The 16,818-nt window shown below is 55.7% G+C and overlaps 1 protein-coding gene across 1 annotated transcript; it reads left to right on the forward strand.

Moving 5' to 3' along the window:
• Nucleotides 1–1,143: 1,143 nt before the first annotated feature.
• Nucleotides 1,144–15,232, forward strand: ALDH9A1 (aldehyde dehydrogenase 9 family member A1). Its single transcript, XM_006907834.3, has 11 exons — nucleotides 1,144–1,363; nucleotides 2,183–2,328; nucleotides 4,658–4,787; nucleotides 5,400–5,534; nucleotides 7,027–7,223; nucleotides 7,790–7,930; nucleotides 9,404–9,592; nucleotides 9,795–9,882; nucleotides 10,924–11,065; nucleotides 12,722–12,834; nucleotides 14,669–15,232. The coding sequence occupies exons 1-11, from the start codon at nucleotides 1,183–1,185 to the stop codon at nucleotides 14,761–14,763; spliced, it is 1,557 nt and encodes a 518-aa protein (XP_006907896.1). The 5' UTR covers nucleotides 1,144–1,182; the 3' UTR covers nucleotides 14,764–15,232.
• Nucleotides 15,233–16,818: the final 1,586 nt, after the last annotated feature.

Consider the following 16,818-nt stretch of genomic DNA (forward strand, 5'->3'; position numbering starts at 1 on the left):
TGCTCATGGCTGGATCTGGGCACATGTTGGTCCCCAAACCCACCAATGCCGAGAAGAAGATGAGCCTGACTGGTTTGTCCGGTCATGATCTGCCCTGGTTGTAGGAAGGGGGCGTTCGACACGTCAAAATCGGGGCGCTGCCAGCCTGGAAAGGGGGAGAAATGGCTTTTGAGTGGAAGACAAATATGAGGAGTATGACAATAATTTGGAGTGGCCAGTCAAGGTAGAAACGCGCTGCCAGCCAGGCAATCAGGCCCTTGGAGGGTCCTCAGTCGCTCTTATTCTGTATCTTGCTATTTGCTGCCACCTGGCGTCCGGTAGTTCTTCCCGTCGTGACCAAGTATCCAGCCTCAAGTACCGGGAGACCAGAAAAAGCAGCTCGGTGGTGAAGATTTTGAAAATGCAATGTACGCTCGAAACTGTGGCCCTCATTCTTGAATCTCTCCCTTGTAGGTTTGCTTATTCTACTTTATTCTTTAGGCTCCTCAACTACTGCTTGCGTGCGAGTGCCCCCTAGTGATGGTAAGTGGTCCTGCCGACTCCTTAGGAAATGAAGGACTTTGTTCTCCAAGCCATCTGTCCTCGGACTCGGAGGCAGAGACAGTGGGCCACACACTGAGAGGGTTCTAGAACGGGCACTCCCCCTGTGGTTCAGCTTGAAGACACAGACCTCGTAAATGCGCGGCAATTACTACACTTCTCCATTCCTAGACCCTCCTTCTGCCACTCTCCAAGCCCCTCGATGTCCTTTCAGGAAAAAAAAAATTTTTTTTTAAAGTTTCCCCCTTGACAAAGCAACCAACCTTAAAAATAGGAACGAAAGAGAGCGGGTGGACCCAGGAGTATCCCCCTTATCCCTGCTGGTCGCCTCCCCACGGTCTTCCCTCCCACCGCACATCTGCATCAGCCTGGCCCCTCCCCCGCTCCAGCCTCCGTTTGTCTCAGGCTCTCCGCGCGTCCGCGGCAGCGCGCTTCTTTGCAGACTTTCCTGCATCCCTAACTCCGGTCCGGTGGCGTCCCACCGGGGAGGCCCCGCCCCTCCCATGGGACCATGGGAGGCCCCGCCCCTTCTACGGGCCCATGGGAAGCCCCGCTTCTCCCATTGGCCCACGGGAGGCTCCGCCCACGGGAGGCCCCGCCCACGGGAGGCTCCGCGTCCAGTGTCCCGCGCCGCCTGCTGGCATGCTCTTCCCGACCCGCCTGGCGGCGCTTCCCTGGCTTCTCCGCGCTCTCGGGCCTGCTCCTGTCGCCGCCATGAGAACTGGCACCTTCGTCGTGTCGCAGCCGCTCAACTTCCGCGGCGGGGCCCGCGTGGAGCCGGCGGACGCCTCGGGCACCGAGAAGGCGTTCGAGCCGGCCACCGGTAACAGGACGGGGCCGGGCGGGGTCCGCGCGGGGACCGCGGGGCCCAGGAAAGGGAGGAGCCGGCGCGTGGCGTGCTGGGGTCGGAGAGCTCGTCCAGCGGCCTGGACGGCGTCCGCGAAGCCCCGGTGCGGGCCTCGCGCCGCCTTAACGATTACGCCGTGAAGCGAACCGGACGCTTCCAGAAGCGAGCGGCGGCGGCAGCAGCTGTGCGCCGGGGACGAGCGTCGGCGAGGACGTGGCCGCCACTCCCGGGGTGGACATATCTGCAGGGGACCCGCAGCTGGGACGAGAAAACGTCCTGCTCTCTCGCCCCAGCCCAGCGCTCGGCGGCGCGCCAGGCCCTGCGTTTGCCCAGCGAGCAGAACCAGCGAGGAAGAGGGCTTTTGTGTTTTGGTTTGCTTTGCTGTGCTTTGCTGGGTTTTGTGAAATATCTGTGGGGAGAAAAATGTGAATGTTTTACACAAACCAGAATGGCCGGCAGCCAGGGCGAGAAGACTTGGATTGCAGGGCTGTTGGGGAGGAAACATGGACGGGTCACACTTGGGGAGGGAACATGGACCGGTCACACTAAGCCACAGAGCGTCAAGTAAGCAGGAAGAGGCCGCAGAGGTCAGCCCTGTCCTGCGAGAGGAAACATTCCCTTAACGGGGTCAGCGACCCTCACGTAGAGTTAAGAACTGCTGTTGTGGGGTGGTCACTAAATCTAACCACACTTAAAAACAAAGAAGGGGCTCACCGCCAGGAAGTGTGAATACATGATATGCCGTTTAAATGTGTGGCCACGGTGTGAGCTAACACTGGCTGCCTGTCTCCATAGGTCGTGTGATAGCCACTTTCGCTTGTTCTGGAGAAAAGGAGGTAAATTTGGCTGTGCAGAATGCCAAGGCTGCCTTTGAAGTATGGAGTAAAAAATCTGGCATGGAGCGTGGTCGAATCCTTTTGGAGGCTGCCAGGATCATTAGGGTACGTTGTGATTTATTCTCTTCCAGAAAAGTCTTACTCGGAGGGATCTTGGTGACAAGTTGCAGTTAGATTCTGCGGCACTAGTAGTGTTTACCTTCTTCCTGAAGCCGAAAAGCACTTCCATCCGCCCTGCCCCAGTCACTCCCACGGGATGTAGGCTCTGTCTGTGTTTGAGTTACAGAGTGTCCTTTGCAGGTTATCTCGTTTTCTTTTGAACTATGCACTTTGTTCTTTTTCCTCTGATGACTCTAAAGCCTGCTTTTTCCAGATTTATCTTCTACCTTAATTGCCTGGGAAGACTTCATAGATGTCCCCCTCTTAAAAAACAAAGTTAAACTTTTTGACAGTCTTACAAAGGAAACGTACTAGATGCTCATTACAGAAAATTAGAAAATTCAGAAGGATATGCACCGAAGGATATTCCTAAATCATGGCTGTCTCTGCATGCTAGATTTGTGGGGATTTTTTTCTCATAAGTCGTTAAGTCAGAAACTACAGGGGCTGAGAGTTCCCCTACTCGCAAGGGTTTACGTGTATTCCGACCGGAGACACGAGGCTTTCTGGGTGAGAGAAAGAGATGCTGTATTACTCACAGCAAGCACATGGGCCAGAGCAGCGCCTGAGCCCCGTCCCCACTGGCGATACAGGGAGAACCAGGGGTTGCCCCACGGGAGGGGAACCCCCAAGTTAGGAGAGTCGGCTTGCGCAGGAGATGCTGCAGAGAGACCGCTCACTCCGCAGGTCTCCATGGTGCCCATGTCACTTGTTCATCACCCTGAATGCCAGTACTAGTCTCCAGGACCATGAAGTAGAGAGCCTCGACTCTCCGCGGAGGTCTCCGCCTTCCGAGGGCTGTGCTTTCCGACCCGCGCGCCTGCGTCTTTGGCCTGGGAAGGCTGGACCACACAGAAGTGCCAGAATGCTCACAGAGCATTTTCTCCCTGCTGTTAAAATTTTATTTTCAATTTGATAGACCAAAAGTGATAACTCAAAGCCAATCATTTGTTATTTTATTTTTCACTTTTTCCGAGTGCATAAACATTTGGGTTGTTGCGTTTTCTTAAGAATTGGCTTCTTTATTATTATAAAATGATTTTTTTATGCTGAATAATATCTAATATGTTTTTGCTCTGAAATGGACTGTTCGATATTTTCTGTTCCTCCCCTCCTTGCCTTTACTATCTATGTATGATATTATTAGGCAAAAATATATTGGTACTAAAGTTTCTGTCTGATGTTCATGCCCCAGACCTGCCTTTACCACCATTTACCCCATTATATATGTTCACACATACATATATGCGAACAGTGGGCAGAAAATTATCTCTGAGGACTGTTTCAAAGTTTCAGCTGTCAGAGGAAATTCAGTTTACTGGCTGGTCTTTTGAGATTTTTCCCGTCTAATTCTATCATTCTCTGCCCTCACAAAACAAAAAGGTTATTTCTAAAAGATCAGTATGAGATCTTTTGATACAAGGATCATTCAAAAATGTCCCCGACAAAAACTAGCAGAGAGTCCAACTTGGTGTCCACTGAGAGCAAACACTCTGGTTACTGAGCGGGTTTGTCCATCCTGCTCAGGACCTGGCTGTCCTCTTGCATTCTAGAGTTTCAGCCGCTGTGACTGGTCGAGCCTTTGGAACACTGTGTCATGGTCGTCGCACTTAACGATCCAAGAATGAGGGTTGTTTACTAAGAACTGATGCTCTTGTCTCCCTGGGCACGCTTTCCCCAGTATCCCTGTAACTGGGAAACCAGTCGTTCAAAGGTCGTTTTGGCGAGAACAGAAAGGGAAAGATACGGTGCATTGTCGGTTTAGAAGACAGTTTAAGTTAGACCGTGTTCGGATGTGAATAAGTTATCCTTTCCGAAGGAGCGTGTCTATTCAGTACTTGCAAAATTTGTTTAGAAGTTGTTGGCCTCCTCTTTTAGAGGTCAGCTCCTTGGAGGCAGAGATCAGCTCTGTACTTTTCTTCTTAGCCGTGAGTGGACAGCGTGTGGATCGAAGTGCTTTATACCTCTGGTCTTGGCAGAAACAGGACAGGTTCAGGTGTCTCTCTCAGACCCTGCTTCCCTGTGTTCCACACGGACTTTCAGATTCTCACGTCCATCTCTTCTGAGACCTGTACTGTGGATCGATGCTGGTGTTCATTTCTGTCGCCATTTCATTTTGCTGTCTCTCTTCCTGCAGTGACACTGCCATTCCTTTTATTTTGTTTAAACAAAAGCTGTTTGTTTTTTAAAATTGGGCGATGCGCTCTGTTTCAGCATTGACTGGGTCATGTGTATGATCATACGTCTTCAATCTCACCTCCCGTGTCACCCACAGGAACGGAGGGATGAAATTGCCACCGTGGAGACCATCAACAATGGCAAATCCATCTTTGAGGCCCGCTTGGATGTTGACAGTTCCTGGCAGTGCCTGGAGTATTACGCAGGCTTGGCCGCGTCCCTGGCCGGTAAGCCCTTGCCAGGCTTTCCGTGACCCGCTGGCAAGGAGGCAGAGGGGTAAAGATTTCAGGGTTAAGGCCAGGGGCTTGTCACTTTCTGCTTGGATGGCCCTGGGAATGACTTCTTCCTTCCTCAGACCGCGGTGCTAACCCCGTCGTCTTGGTCGTCGCGAAGATTAAATGCGATAACGCGGGCCGAGCACCTGGCCTGGCACTTGAGCTTAGGCCACACTGTCGCAAAGCCAGTCTGTAGAGGGGTCCGTTCCTAGTTTTACCTGTTTAGCAAAAAAATGTCCTTTGGCTGTCCATGTGGGATGAGCAGGGCCCAGGAGGGCTGTGGGATGTAGAGTCTGAGGTTTCGGGGGGCTCGGGCTCTCCTGTGCTGGGTGTCCCCCCATATCATCTACATTATCCGCTGGACGCCCAGTAGAGTTTAGAGAATCACGTTAAGTGGAGAGAACTTGGTTTGCGGGACCCACAGGGTTCGTGGCGTGGGAGAAGGTGTGAGCCGCCTGTGACAACGACGCGGCGGGCCACGGTGGAGGCCGAGGGGGCCGCGTGCCGGGACGCAGGCGTGGGGCCTGGGGAGCAGCCCCCCTTCCTCTGCCGGTTTCCCCGCAGGTGAACACATCCAGCTCCCAGGCGGGTCCTTCGGCTACACCAGGAGGGAGCCGCTCGGCGTGTGTGTGGGGATAGGCGCCTGGAACTACCCCTTCCAGATCGCCTGCTGGAAGTCGGCGCCAGCTCTGGCCTGCGGTGAGAGCCACCTGTCCTGCTGTCGTGTTCCCCCCTGCCCTCCCCTGCCCCGTCCCCCCAAACGCGCATGTACCCACACACAGAGACACCCCCAAACGCATACACACATACAGACCCCCAAACGCATACATACACAGAGACACCCTCAAATGCATACACACATACAGAGATCCCCAAACGCATACATACACACACAAAGACACCCCCAAATGCATACACACACACACACAGAGATCCCCAAACGCATACATACACACACACAGACCACCAAATACATACATACACACACAGAGACACCCCAAACGCATACACACATAGACCTCCAAACGCATACATAAACACACAGAAACACCCCATGCTTACACCTCACAACACACAGACACCCCCAAACGTGCGCACACGCACACCCACACACCGACACCTCCAAATGCGCATGTATCTACACACAGACACCCCCAAACGCATGGCATGCACGCACGTGCACACAGGCACCCCATACTCCCATCTCAGACACAGACATTCCCAAATGCATACACACACACGCATACACCCCTATGCACACGTACACACATCTCACACATATACACACGTCACACACATATAGTCACACACACCCATACTCACATGTACACACACATCACACACACACGCGTACGCACATCACACGCACTTAGGCGTTCTCTGTGTCGGAAGCGGCCTGCGCTGGGCGCGTGAAGCCACAGGACGTGTGTTCCCCGCCCCGTGTGTGTGTGACTCTGCAGACTGTGTCTGTGTGTTGCGCGTTGTGTTTATCTCATTTCCTTCTGTTTTTGGACAGGAAGAAAGTAGGTTTCGGTCCTAGGTTTTACGGTCAGCGAGTCCGATCGGGCCCCTCGTGAGTGCGCCCCCTGTCCGGGCGGAGTCTGTGTCGCAGCGCTTAGGACTGACCGCGCTTAGGACTGACCACGCTTAGAAGCGGGGCGAGGCATCCTCCTCGTGCGCTGAGCAGTGTGAGCCAGGCTCCCGTGGAGGGGCCTGGGGAGGAGGCCTCCGTGCATCTCAGAAACACTCTAAGCTGAAAAAGGGGCCGTGCGTCGGAAGGCAGCTTTCACTTGTCACTCCGCGTTCTTCTGCACGTTCCCGTGCGACAGGGCAGAAATGGCGCGAAGCCCCCAGTGCTGGGGCTCTCGCCAAATTCATTATCTTCTGGCCTCCAGTGCCAACTTTGACACAATGGGACGAGCCTGCCCGCTTCCTTCTGCCGTCATGGGTGTCGGGGAGGTGGTTCACGGGCAGCGGACGGGCCGCTGGCCGGGAACGGGCACACGTGTGGTTTGGGGTCTGTTTAACAGGAGAAACCATGGTGGGAGGAACAAGGTGTACTTGTTTATTCACGTTTCTGGCCTAGAGTTTGCTGGGGGACAGGAAACGGTCGCACTTGCTCTCGACCTGTCCCCCGGCCCTGTCCCCAGTGGCGCAGCGGCCGTTAGCGTCTGTGCTGGGCCCATTGCAGGTAACGCCATGGTCTTTAAGCCGTCTCCCTTCACGCCTGCATCCGTGCTGCTGCTGGCCGAGGTCTACGCCCAGGCCGGGGTGCCTCCCGGCCTCTTCAACGTGGTGCAGGGGGGCGCCGCCACGGGCCAGCTCCTATGCCAGCACCGCGACGTGGCCAAGGTCTCCTTCACCGGCAGCGTGCCCACGGGCACGAAGGTGAGACAGCACCCGTCTGGGTGAACGCGCGTGGCACCTGGCTGTGGGCGGCAGGTGCCGGGGGCTCCGACCTCGCCTGGCACGGAGGGGAGGGGGGCGTGTGCGGGTCAGTGGAACGGCAGCTGGTGTTAGGCGCATGGGGACAGGGCGGAGTCACTACCTCCTGTGTCTGCGGGGCAGACCTAGGCCGGCGCTTGTGGGTTTTGGCGACTGATCTCGGCTGTGGCGGCCGCGGAAGGAAGGGCCTTTGCTCAGTTTGCTTCGGATTCACTGTTTTGACCTGGATCCGTGTTCTGGGCTCCGTCAGCCCCGAACGCAGTAGCGGTGATTCGAGGGGCCCCGCCCGGGGCGGCCCCGTGAACGGATGTGTCTTTAAACCGGATCCCGCTTCCCAGTGTCTTCGGCGGTTCTGCGGGTTCTCGTCAGTGTCTGGGGAAGGCTGGCGAGGCGGGCGGAGGGCGGAGTGTGCCAGGGCCCCGGCCACGGCGCCTCCGGAGGCCCGGGGCCACCCGGTGCGCAGCGTCGCTTGCACTCACGTTCTGAGCGCTCCATTCTTGTTTTACAAGATCATGGAGATGTCGGCGAAGGGGATCAAACCCGTCACCTTGGAGCTGGGCGGCAAGTCCCCGCTGATCATCTTCTCAGACTGCGACCTGGACAGCGCCGCCAAGGGGGCGCTGATGGCCAACTTCTTGACACAGGGAGAGGTGCGGTCCCCATCCCCGGAGGCTGGGGGCGGGCCCCCCTCGCCCAACAGCGAACTTTAGAAGCCCGTTCATTTGGAAAGAATTTGGGGGGGACGGAAAAGCGCCACGGAGCGTGAGAGCGTGCGTGCACCTCCGGGCCAGGCCCCTCAGACGCCCTCGGCTCGCCACGCCCGCCCCGCCGTCCTGGTTGTCAGACGCGCACGCGTGTCCTCCCGTCTTTCTCTGATCTGCTGAAGGTCACAGTGTGAGACTCCTGAGCCCTCTGCTCCCCGGGGACAAGCGTGTCCTCCTGCGTGAGCCCAGAACCCTTGTGACGTCCGTCCCTGGATGTTAGTTCAGTCCACGGACTTTACTCAGACTTCGCCACTTGACCAATGTCCTTCTGGCAAAAAAAAAAAAAAAAAAAAACTTTTCTGGTCCCAGATAGAGCCGGGGAGACACACGTGTTCAGCTGTCACGTCGTTCACCCCCTTTCCTTGGCGCAGCCCCGCAGCCTCTCGCCCCCCAGGGCCTAACGGCCCTTGCTTTTGTGTCGTGCCCTCGTTTTGGGTCTGCCTGATGTTTCCTTCCGCTCAGATTTAGGTTATGCGTTTTTGGCGCAAAAAAAAAAAAAAGGCCCAGAAAGGCCACGTAAGTGGTGTCTGGTCCTCCTCGTGGCGGGAGTGCGTGTATAGCTTTGATCTCTTGTTCCACGTGGCTCTTCACTGGAAAGTGACCATTCTTGCTTCTGTTTACTGAGTACGCCACGCAGGAGACAGAGTGTCTTGTCCCCATCAGACCTTGACCCACTGGTTTTAGCATTTTTCCTCAATTTTTTTTAAATATTAGTTACTTAAATATTAGTGATGACAACCTTCATCTGCAATGTACATTGCACATGTTTTCTTTTTGTTAGTTGGCTTGGCTTTGTTTGGGGTGTTTTAGCTATGCGAAAAGATTTTTAATTCTGTGTACTCAGATTTATCATTTTTTTCCTCTCGTTGCATCCAGATTTTGAGTAATAGTTACTAAATTTCTGTGAGCACTTGGACCTCTCTTGGGACTTTCTTTTCCTATTCTGTTCTGATGGCATTTGGACAGCGTTTATGTTCGTGTCTGCGGGGGAGTCTGAGTCATTATTTGTGATTTTTAGAGACGGACGTTGACTGAAATGCTCTGGGTTTTTAAGCTCCAGCCCTGAGTTCTTCGCTGTTCTTACCCAGCCTCTTCCCACTGTTACCTCGTGCTCGAAACATGCAGCCCAGTTGAGCAGCCGATATGAGGAAACAGGCCCCGCAGGTCACACGGATCTGTGAATAAGCACACGAAACAAACAGAGCTTTCGTCACCGAGGGCAGACGGTTTGTACCGTAGGGCGGTGTGTCCACAGCTTCGCGCGTGGTCCTCTTCCACACGGGGATGAGTGTGAGGCAGTTGGATTTCCGTTCTCCTTTTCCTTCTTGCCACACTGATACACGCGTGTTTGTCCCTCAGGTTTGCTGCAACGGCACGAGGGTATTCGTGCAGAAGGAAATTCTCGACAGATTTACCGCAGAAGTGGTGAAACAGACCAAAAGGATAAAACTCGGGGACCCCCTTCTAGAGGACACCAGGATGGGCCCCCTCATCAACCGGCCACACCTGGAGCGTGTCCTTGGGTTCGTCAAACTGGCAAAGGAGCAGGTGAGGACCCGTGGAGATGCACGCGTCAGGCCGGGCCGAGGCGGCCACCCCTCTCCACGGCTCTGTTCCCCTTTCCTGTGCCACCCCTGGCCCGGCATCCGGCAGCGCTCCGCTGCACATGTGCAGTGGGGTGACTGCGTGTTCGGGACACACGTGGGGGTCGTTTGTTCAACATAACGAATGACCCCCCTCTTCTTCGCAGGGCGCTACAGTGTTATGTGGTGGAGAGCCCTACGTGCCCGAGGACCCCAAGTTAAAGGACGGGTTCTACATGACGCCTTGCGTGTTAAGTACGTTCTCCTCGTGTTTGCTTTTCGATGGTTTAATGGTGAGATTGAAAATATTTTGTCCATGGTGGAAAGCGGGGGCTGGCCAGCCGTGTGTCCCCACTGCCCAGGCTCGAGACCTTCTCCGTTGTCTTCGAAGCTTTCTGCGACCACACCTGTTACTTCACTGGGCACTCACAGGGTGTCCACCTGCCATTCTGGAAGCAGTGGTTCAAAGACATGAAAGTTCACGTCCAGTGAAAATCCGACAAATGAATCTCATTTCTCAAGAAAGGTGGCTAAGGGTGTATGTTTCTTTGAAATGTCAGTTACCAGTGTCATAAAGGCGATTTTTCAGACAGTGTTAGTATTTTTAAAAATCATGTAACTTAATAACTTAACATCTTCTTTAAATATGCATATTTTAAAATGTCACGTGAATTATTTCGGGGCGAGCCACTTAAAGGGACTTCACTACGTCACACACAAGGGACTTCACTACGTCTTCACAACGCGGCTGTCGCTGCGTTGGCTTTTGTGTTGGGTTTTCTTTTTTTGATGACATTTTGAATTTTATCAGAGTCATTAAGAAAATGCAGAAAGGTATAAAGAACAGTAATCATACGTGTGACATTTTAACAGAAATCGGGACAGTGTCTTCCACAGTCTGCATCTTTTCCGGACAGTGTTTTGTTACGAGCATTTACTTACTAAACTTTTGTCAGCAACACTAACACACTTAACAGAGGTCCGTCCTGGGAGGCGGTTTCGCACATCGCTTGCAGTTTTCCCTGTTGTGAGCCCTGCGATGAAGGTCCCCATAACAAGCCTGTCCGCCCGTTAGCCACTTCCTCACGACGAGGTAGCGGGGGTTTAGGGTCGCGCCAAGGCTGTGGCTCTGATTCGCACCGTCACACTGCCCGTTCCGCGTGTTTTCACGCAGGCAGAGTCGCGTGGAAATTCCTTTAAAGCGTGATATGAACGTGGAACGTTGCTACGAACGTTCTTTGAGCGTCAGGGATAATGGTTCCCTCCCTGATGTGTGGTTGGCTATGCTGCTTGCAGCTCATTGCAGGGACGACATGACCTGTGTGAAAGAAGAGATCTTTGGACCAGTTATGTCCATTTTATCATTCGACACCGAGGCTGAGGTTCTGGAAAGAGCCAACGATACCACGTTTGGACTGGCCGCTGGCGTCTTCACCAGGTATGTCGGGAGGGACTCGCAGCCCGCTCCGAAGGAAGCAGGCCGCTGCCTCTGCTCACGCGTGACACTGGCCTCCCTCCCTCACTATGTTTTCTGTTTGCTTCGGGTACAGTCGGAAGGTGTTTGCCCCGAACGGCCGTAGAACCCAGCTGTTGAGTTTAAATCGAGCTGTAAGCTGAGTTGCTGAGAAGCCTGTCCTTTTTCGTTGATTTATTGAGTACAGATGTTTAAGGTGCTGATCGGCGTAAAGCATGAGGTTAGGTGCCTGTTGACAACATACGGGGCCGGGAATTTAGACACATGTAAGCCGCAAGTACTGGGCAGTGTCCTTCAAAAGCGTGAATTGAGTGGCTTCACATTCCTAATTGGAGTGTGTCGTAACCCACGTGGGCACCCTTCTGTTGCCACAGGTGAGGTGTTTCCGGCTTTCTCTATTGTGAGAAATGTGATGAGTAACTTTCGACACAAACTTTAACCACTGTAATAAAAGTACGAAGTGCCTTTGGGACAGACTTGCTTTGAAAGTGGTCGCGGATTGCTCGCTTAGTCTCTGGTGGTCGCGGGCAGTTCTCTAAGGCCGCTTCCCCCTGGGATTTCGCCGTTTCTTTGGTGAGAAACGGTTAGCTTTTTCGTAGGCCGTGGTCAGGAACTTGAGAAGGAAGACTGGGGGACCCGGTGGGGTGGCCTTTCTGAGCCCTGGAGGAAAGATTGAGGATCTGCTGCTTTTTTTTTTTAATGGACTTTATTTTTTAGAGTAGTTTTAGGTTCACAGCAAAATCGAGAAGTACAGAGAATGCCGCGTATCCCCCCGCCCCCCGCATGCCACAGCCTCCCCATCACCAGCCCCCTCACCGGAGGGCACACCGTCATAACAGAGGAGCCCCACTGGCATGTCGGCCTTACCCGGCGCCCCGAGTTTGCGTCAGGTCCCCCCTCGGTGTTGGGCCTTCTGCGGGTTGGACGAACGTGTGATGATGCGCGTCGCGTCGTGCCGGGCGGGGTGGCCCCCAGGAGCCCCTCTCTGAGGAGCTGCTCTTTCGCTTTGAGGACCGAGGGTGCTAAGTCTCTGTCCCCGCTCTGCCGCCGTGGCGCAGACAAAGGCCAGTCCCGGGGCGGCTGCGGCGTGCCCCGACCGTCGTTCACCGGCTCCGGCGGGTTGACTCGCGCACCGCGCAGCCCACCCACTGCGTGTACGGTTCGGCGGCTTCTAGCAGATGCGCAGAGCTGGGCCGTCGGCTCCGTCTGTTTCAGAACATTCTCGTCAGTTCAGGAGCATCGGTCGCTCTCCTTTCTCCCCTCTCCCCAGCCACCGGCCGCTAAGTATCTGCGTGGATTTGCTCATTCCCAGTGCTTTCTGTGAACGGAGTCGGGCAGCGTGTGGCCTTTCGTGGCCGGCTTCTCTCGCTTGGTCGGTTTTCAAGGTTCATTCACGGTGTAGCCTGTGTCAGTACTTTATTCCCTCCTGTTACCGAATAACATCCCAGTGTTTGTGAATACTGCTGATGGACACCTGGCCTCTTCCTACCTGTGGGCAGCTGTTAGTAGTGCTCCTTTGAGCACCTGGATGTGTCTTTGTGTGGCCCTATGCTGGTTAGAACTGGCGTCGAACGGTTCCCGTTAAAGAAACAGTAACTGGCACGTTTTTTTTCTTCGAAGGGACATCCAGCGTGCTCACAGAGTGGTCGCCGAGCTCCAGGCCGGAATGTGCTTCATCAACAACTACAGCACCTCCCCCGTGGAGCTGCCCTTTGGAGGGTATAAGAAGTCAGGTGAGGAGCCAGGAGCGCGAGTGCAGACCCCGGTCCCCGGTCCCCACAGACCAAGATCCTCAGCCTGTGTGTTGCGATTCTCAGAACCCCCTGCAGAAGCGTGCACGCCCCTGCCCCGCCCCAGACCCCCCGCCTCCGTCTCTGGGGGTGGATGCCCAGCCTCTTCCATCTGCCTTCACAGCTCTCCGGGGCTTCTGAAGTGTGTGGGGACTGGCTAAGGTTTACCTTAGGGTCCCGTTTTTCAGTTTGACGGAGCTCTCCGGGGGTTCTGAAGTGTGTGGGGACTGGCTGAGGTTTACCTTAGGGTCCCGTTTTTCAGTTTGACGGCTGGGAGAATAAAGCTGCGCCCCCAGCCGTGTGCGTCTGCACCCGCTTTAGCTCTGGCTTGGGTAAAGTGTCTCTGAAGTGTCTCTAAAGTGTCTCTGAACATCTCAGAGACCACGTGGTAGTTTTGTCTTCTTTATTCTGGATTAGTGAGCATCCCTCAACGTAACACGTGACCATCTGTTACACCGGGTGGCCGTGGGAGTGCTTTCCCTGGGCCACTGCCATCCGCTTTCCTCAGCGCTCAGTCAGACGTGTCACCTGAGCACAGCAAACCTGTCAGTCCAGTGGACAGGAGGAGGGTGGAGGCATCCGAGACACAGCCGTGACTTTGAGATTCTCTCTTTGGAGTTTGTTGCCTGTGAGCGTTCACTGATTTCCCATACTCTTGTGAAAGTTGGTTTGGACTTTTCAGAGGCGCCATTCTAAGAGTCTGAGCCCGAGTCTGTTGGCAAACATTTATGACTATCACAAGTGCCGGCAAACACGCAAGGCCTGATGACTGCCACTGACATGGGCTGTGCATTTGACCGTTCTGGTTGGTGTTCAGGCTCATCCCGGCGTTCCCTGGTCAGTTCCCAGAGGAGCTGAGCGCACAGGCCCAGGCGCAGGTGGGGACCGGGTGCTATTTAGTCATTGCTAATCATCAGGGTAGGGGCGTTTGCTTGGGGTCTATAGCGTGGCCTCGGTGGGGCCTCCCAGGCCAGCTTTCCCATCCCGAGATCCAACCTCGGGCCGAGGCCCACGGGCACGCCAGCCCGGGCTGTGAGACAGGGCCGGCCCGATCCACAGGGCAGCTCCTGGCCTCGCACGCCCAGCCAGCTCTGTGCTCGGAAGGTTCGGAACAGAAGACAGGCGAGGTCCGGGCAAAGGCCTTTGTGCACGTCACCTTTGCATGGTGTCCCTGGAGACGTACACTTTGGGGACCGGGCCTCACCCTTGGGAGACAGAGCCTCCCCAAGTCTGGGGTAGGGCGACAAGTAAGGCCAAGCGAGGGGTGCTGTCCCTTAGCGCGGAGCCTCGTCCGCTGACAGTCGGGCAGCGTCTTGGCCTCCGAGGAAGCCGAGGGGCCTGACACGTCCGCATGAGTGGCCGGGGTGGGGTTGACAAACTTAATGTGAGAGTAGGCTCAGAAGCCCACTACGTAGGGTTCGGTTTTAAGTTCGCACCGAGGTTCAAAGGCATCGGGTTGATGGTTGTGGATTTTGCTTTGGCGTTTGATAAGGAAAGGCCGAACTGTCAGACCCCAGCCCCGAGCAGCAGGTCCTAGAAGCGAAGGTTCACGTTGGTAAGAAACGAGACCTGGATATTTCTGTCCCCTCCCACCGCTGGCCAGGGTGACCTCCCACACCCCGCTCCACAGCTAAGATGCTGTTGCGGGCTTTATCTCAAACGTTTCTGTTGGGCGTTCCTCCCCCAGCCTGACAGGCAGTGCCTGCCTCTGAAGGTCACTGTGACCTTTCAGACTGTCGCAGCGATGGCTCAGCGTCACCCCTTGTCTTCCTTGCAGGGTTTGGCAGAGAGAACGGCCGTGTGACCATCGAGTATTACTCACAGCTAAAGACTGTGTACGTGGAGATGGGCGATGTGGAGTCTGTGTTTTGAAATCGCGCCGTGAAACCCGTCGACGTGGCCAGGCCGAGGAACAGAGAGGACCGGCCCTCTCGGCGGGCCCGGCCTTCCCCATCCCCCACCCCCCTGCACCCCGCTTCCGTCACTGGGGACAGGATTCGTCACCCAGACATCTTCCTAACTGAAACTGTAGAAGTGCCTTCTCCTCTGCTGTTACGGTTTCCTTTGGAGGGTTGAGCAGCAGCAGGTGCTCTTCTCTGCCTCCCCGTCCAATCTTGTCTCCCAGAGGTAACTACTGTTAACACTTGGGTACTGGTTTTTCTAGGATTTTCTTCAAGGGGATAACTGCTAACGAACCCTTTATCTGGACGGGGCCTCGTGTAAGTGGGCCCACCTCACACCATTCTTATGTATTTTAAGATGTCCTTGGTTGGCAGATGCCTACGCTACAGGTATTGATAGACGTCTTGGAATGGTATTAAAGCGAGCGAGAAAAAGCAAACCGCCCCCTGCTGGCTCCTTCCGTTGCAACAGCACAGAGACCTGATCCGACCTGGCTTGTTGTCACCTCCCATTCAGAGGCAGGTCTCGCCTGGGCAGGTCTTGCGCATACGGAAGGTACCACCGGGCCCCTTCCTTCCGCCTACTGCCTTTCGTTTCGTTTCGTGCTCTGTAGGTAGGTCCTCTTGCTGCTTAAGGCCAGGCTCCGGTTGGCTGAAGTTGGCTGACCGTCCGCCTCTTGCAGAGGGGCGAGAGCACCCCCGAGCCCCGCCCGCTTCTTACAATGCAGAGTCCACTCAGCCTCTCTGGCAGGGCTGCTGCTGAGGGTGGCTTTCCTCTGGAATAAAACGGCTCCTTGGTTTTTCTCATACTCAGAGCCCTCTTGTTTTTGATTCAGGGTCCGAGGGGCGAAAGCCAGCAAAGGGCACAAAAGCAGACCAGGCCTTCGTGGTCACGGCGCTGCAGAATCTGTCAGGAATCAGGTCGGCAGGAGCGGCCTTTTCAGATTAGTCAGAATTCATGTCGTTGCTGGTTCCTGCTGTGGCTCTTGATTGCAGTCAGAGTCACGTCTACACCGCCGACCGTCACCTGTCTGCCCTGACCCCGTCTTTAGCGCTCTCCCTGCTCCCCGCTCTGCCCCGCAGGCTTGTTCTCCCCTCGGGAGCCTCTTGCTGCTCCTTCCCCCTCTGAGAGTGTGTCCCCCACACCTTCACCTTGTAGGCTCCTGAAAAAAAGAAAAAAGCTAAAAATTCACCTTCTTAGCTCAGCGACACCCCCACCCCCCACCGCCCTGGTTCGTTTACTCCAAAGCGGTCATCGCTATTTGGAATCACGTGCTTATCATGTCTCCCCCAAGAGAATGTCCACTCTAAGGGCCAGAACTGTCGTGTCACGGGGCTGAGGGGACCCAGTGTGTGCGTGAGTGACGGGATCAGAAGGGACCCCCCGCCTGTAGGACTGCAAGTTAACGCCGCCCCGTGGGGCTCCTGCACGACGGGGCGTCGGCATGGGTGTCACAGCAGCAGCTGTCACTCTGCACACGGGGCCTCGCCCAGGGACACCTGGTAGTGCCGAGATTCTGAACTGACCGGCGTGGGCGCGGCCTGGGCAGCCGAGTTCCGCTCACCCGGACGTCAGTGACCATTAAACAATTCACCTCGCCGGTTGTCACAGGCTCGCTGGGAGCCGCGCCCTGCGGCGGCCACTGAGCTGGACAACGGCGACATGGACACGGGCAGCCCTGGAGCAGTGCTGGGGCGACCCCGCGTCCTCGAAAATCCGCGCGGAACTTCAGGGCCTGCACCCGCTCTTGGGAGACGGTGGATGGGGAACAGCGCCATCCGCCCGCGTGGGGAATCCTGGAAATGCGCGGGGTGGGGGACGCGGGGGACACGAACCCCGGTTTCCCGCAGAGGCCGCAAGCGCAGACTCGGAGGAGGCCCCCTGCGCACGCACAGGCCATGGAATGGACGTGTCGCCTCGGTCGCCGTCCTCTCTGGTCCCAGGTGCCGCCTGGCGGGGAGGACGGGCCGGGCAGCGGCGCCGTGGACAGCGAGGGTCCTGGGGTGAGGAGGGCGAGGCGGCGCC

Source organism: Pteropus alecto, unplaced genomic scaffold (assembly GCF_000325575.1).
Source record: "Pteropus alecto unplaced genomic scaffold, ASM32557v1 scaffold101, whole genome shotgun sequence".
NCBI classification, from domain to species: Eukaryota; Metazoa; Chordata; class Mammalia; order Chiroptera; family Pteropodidae; genus Pteropus; species Pteropus alecto.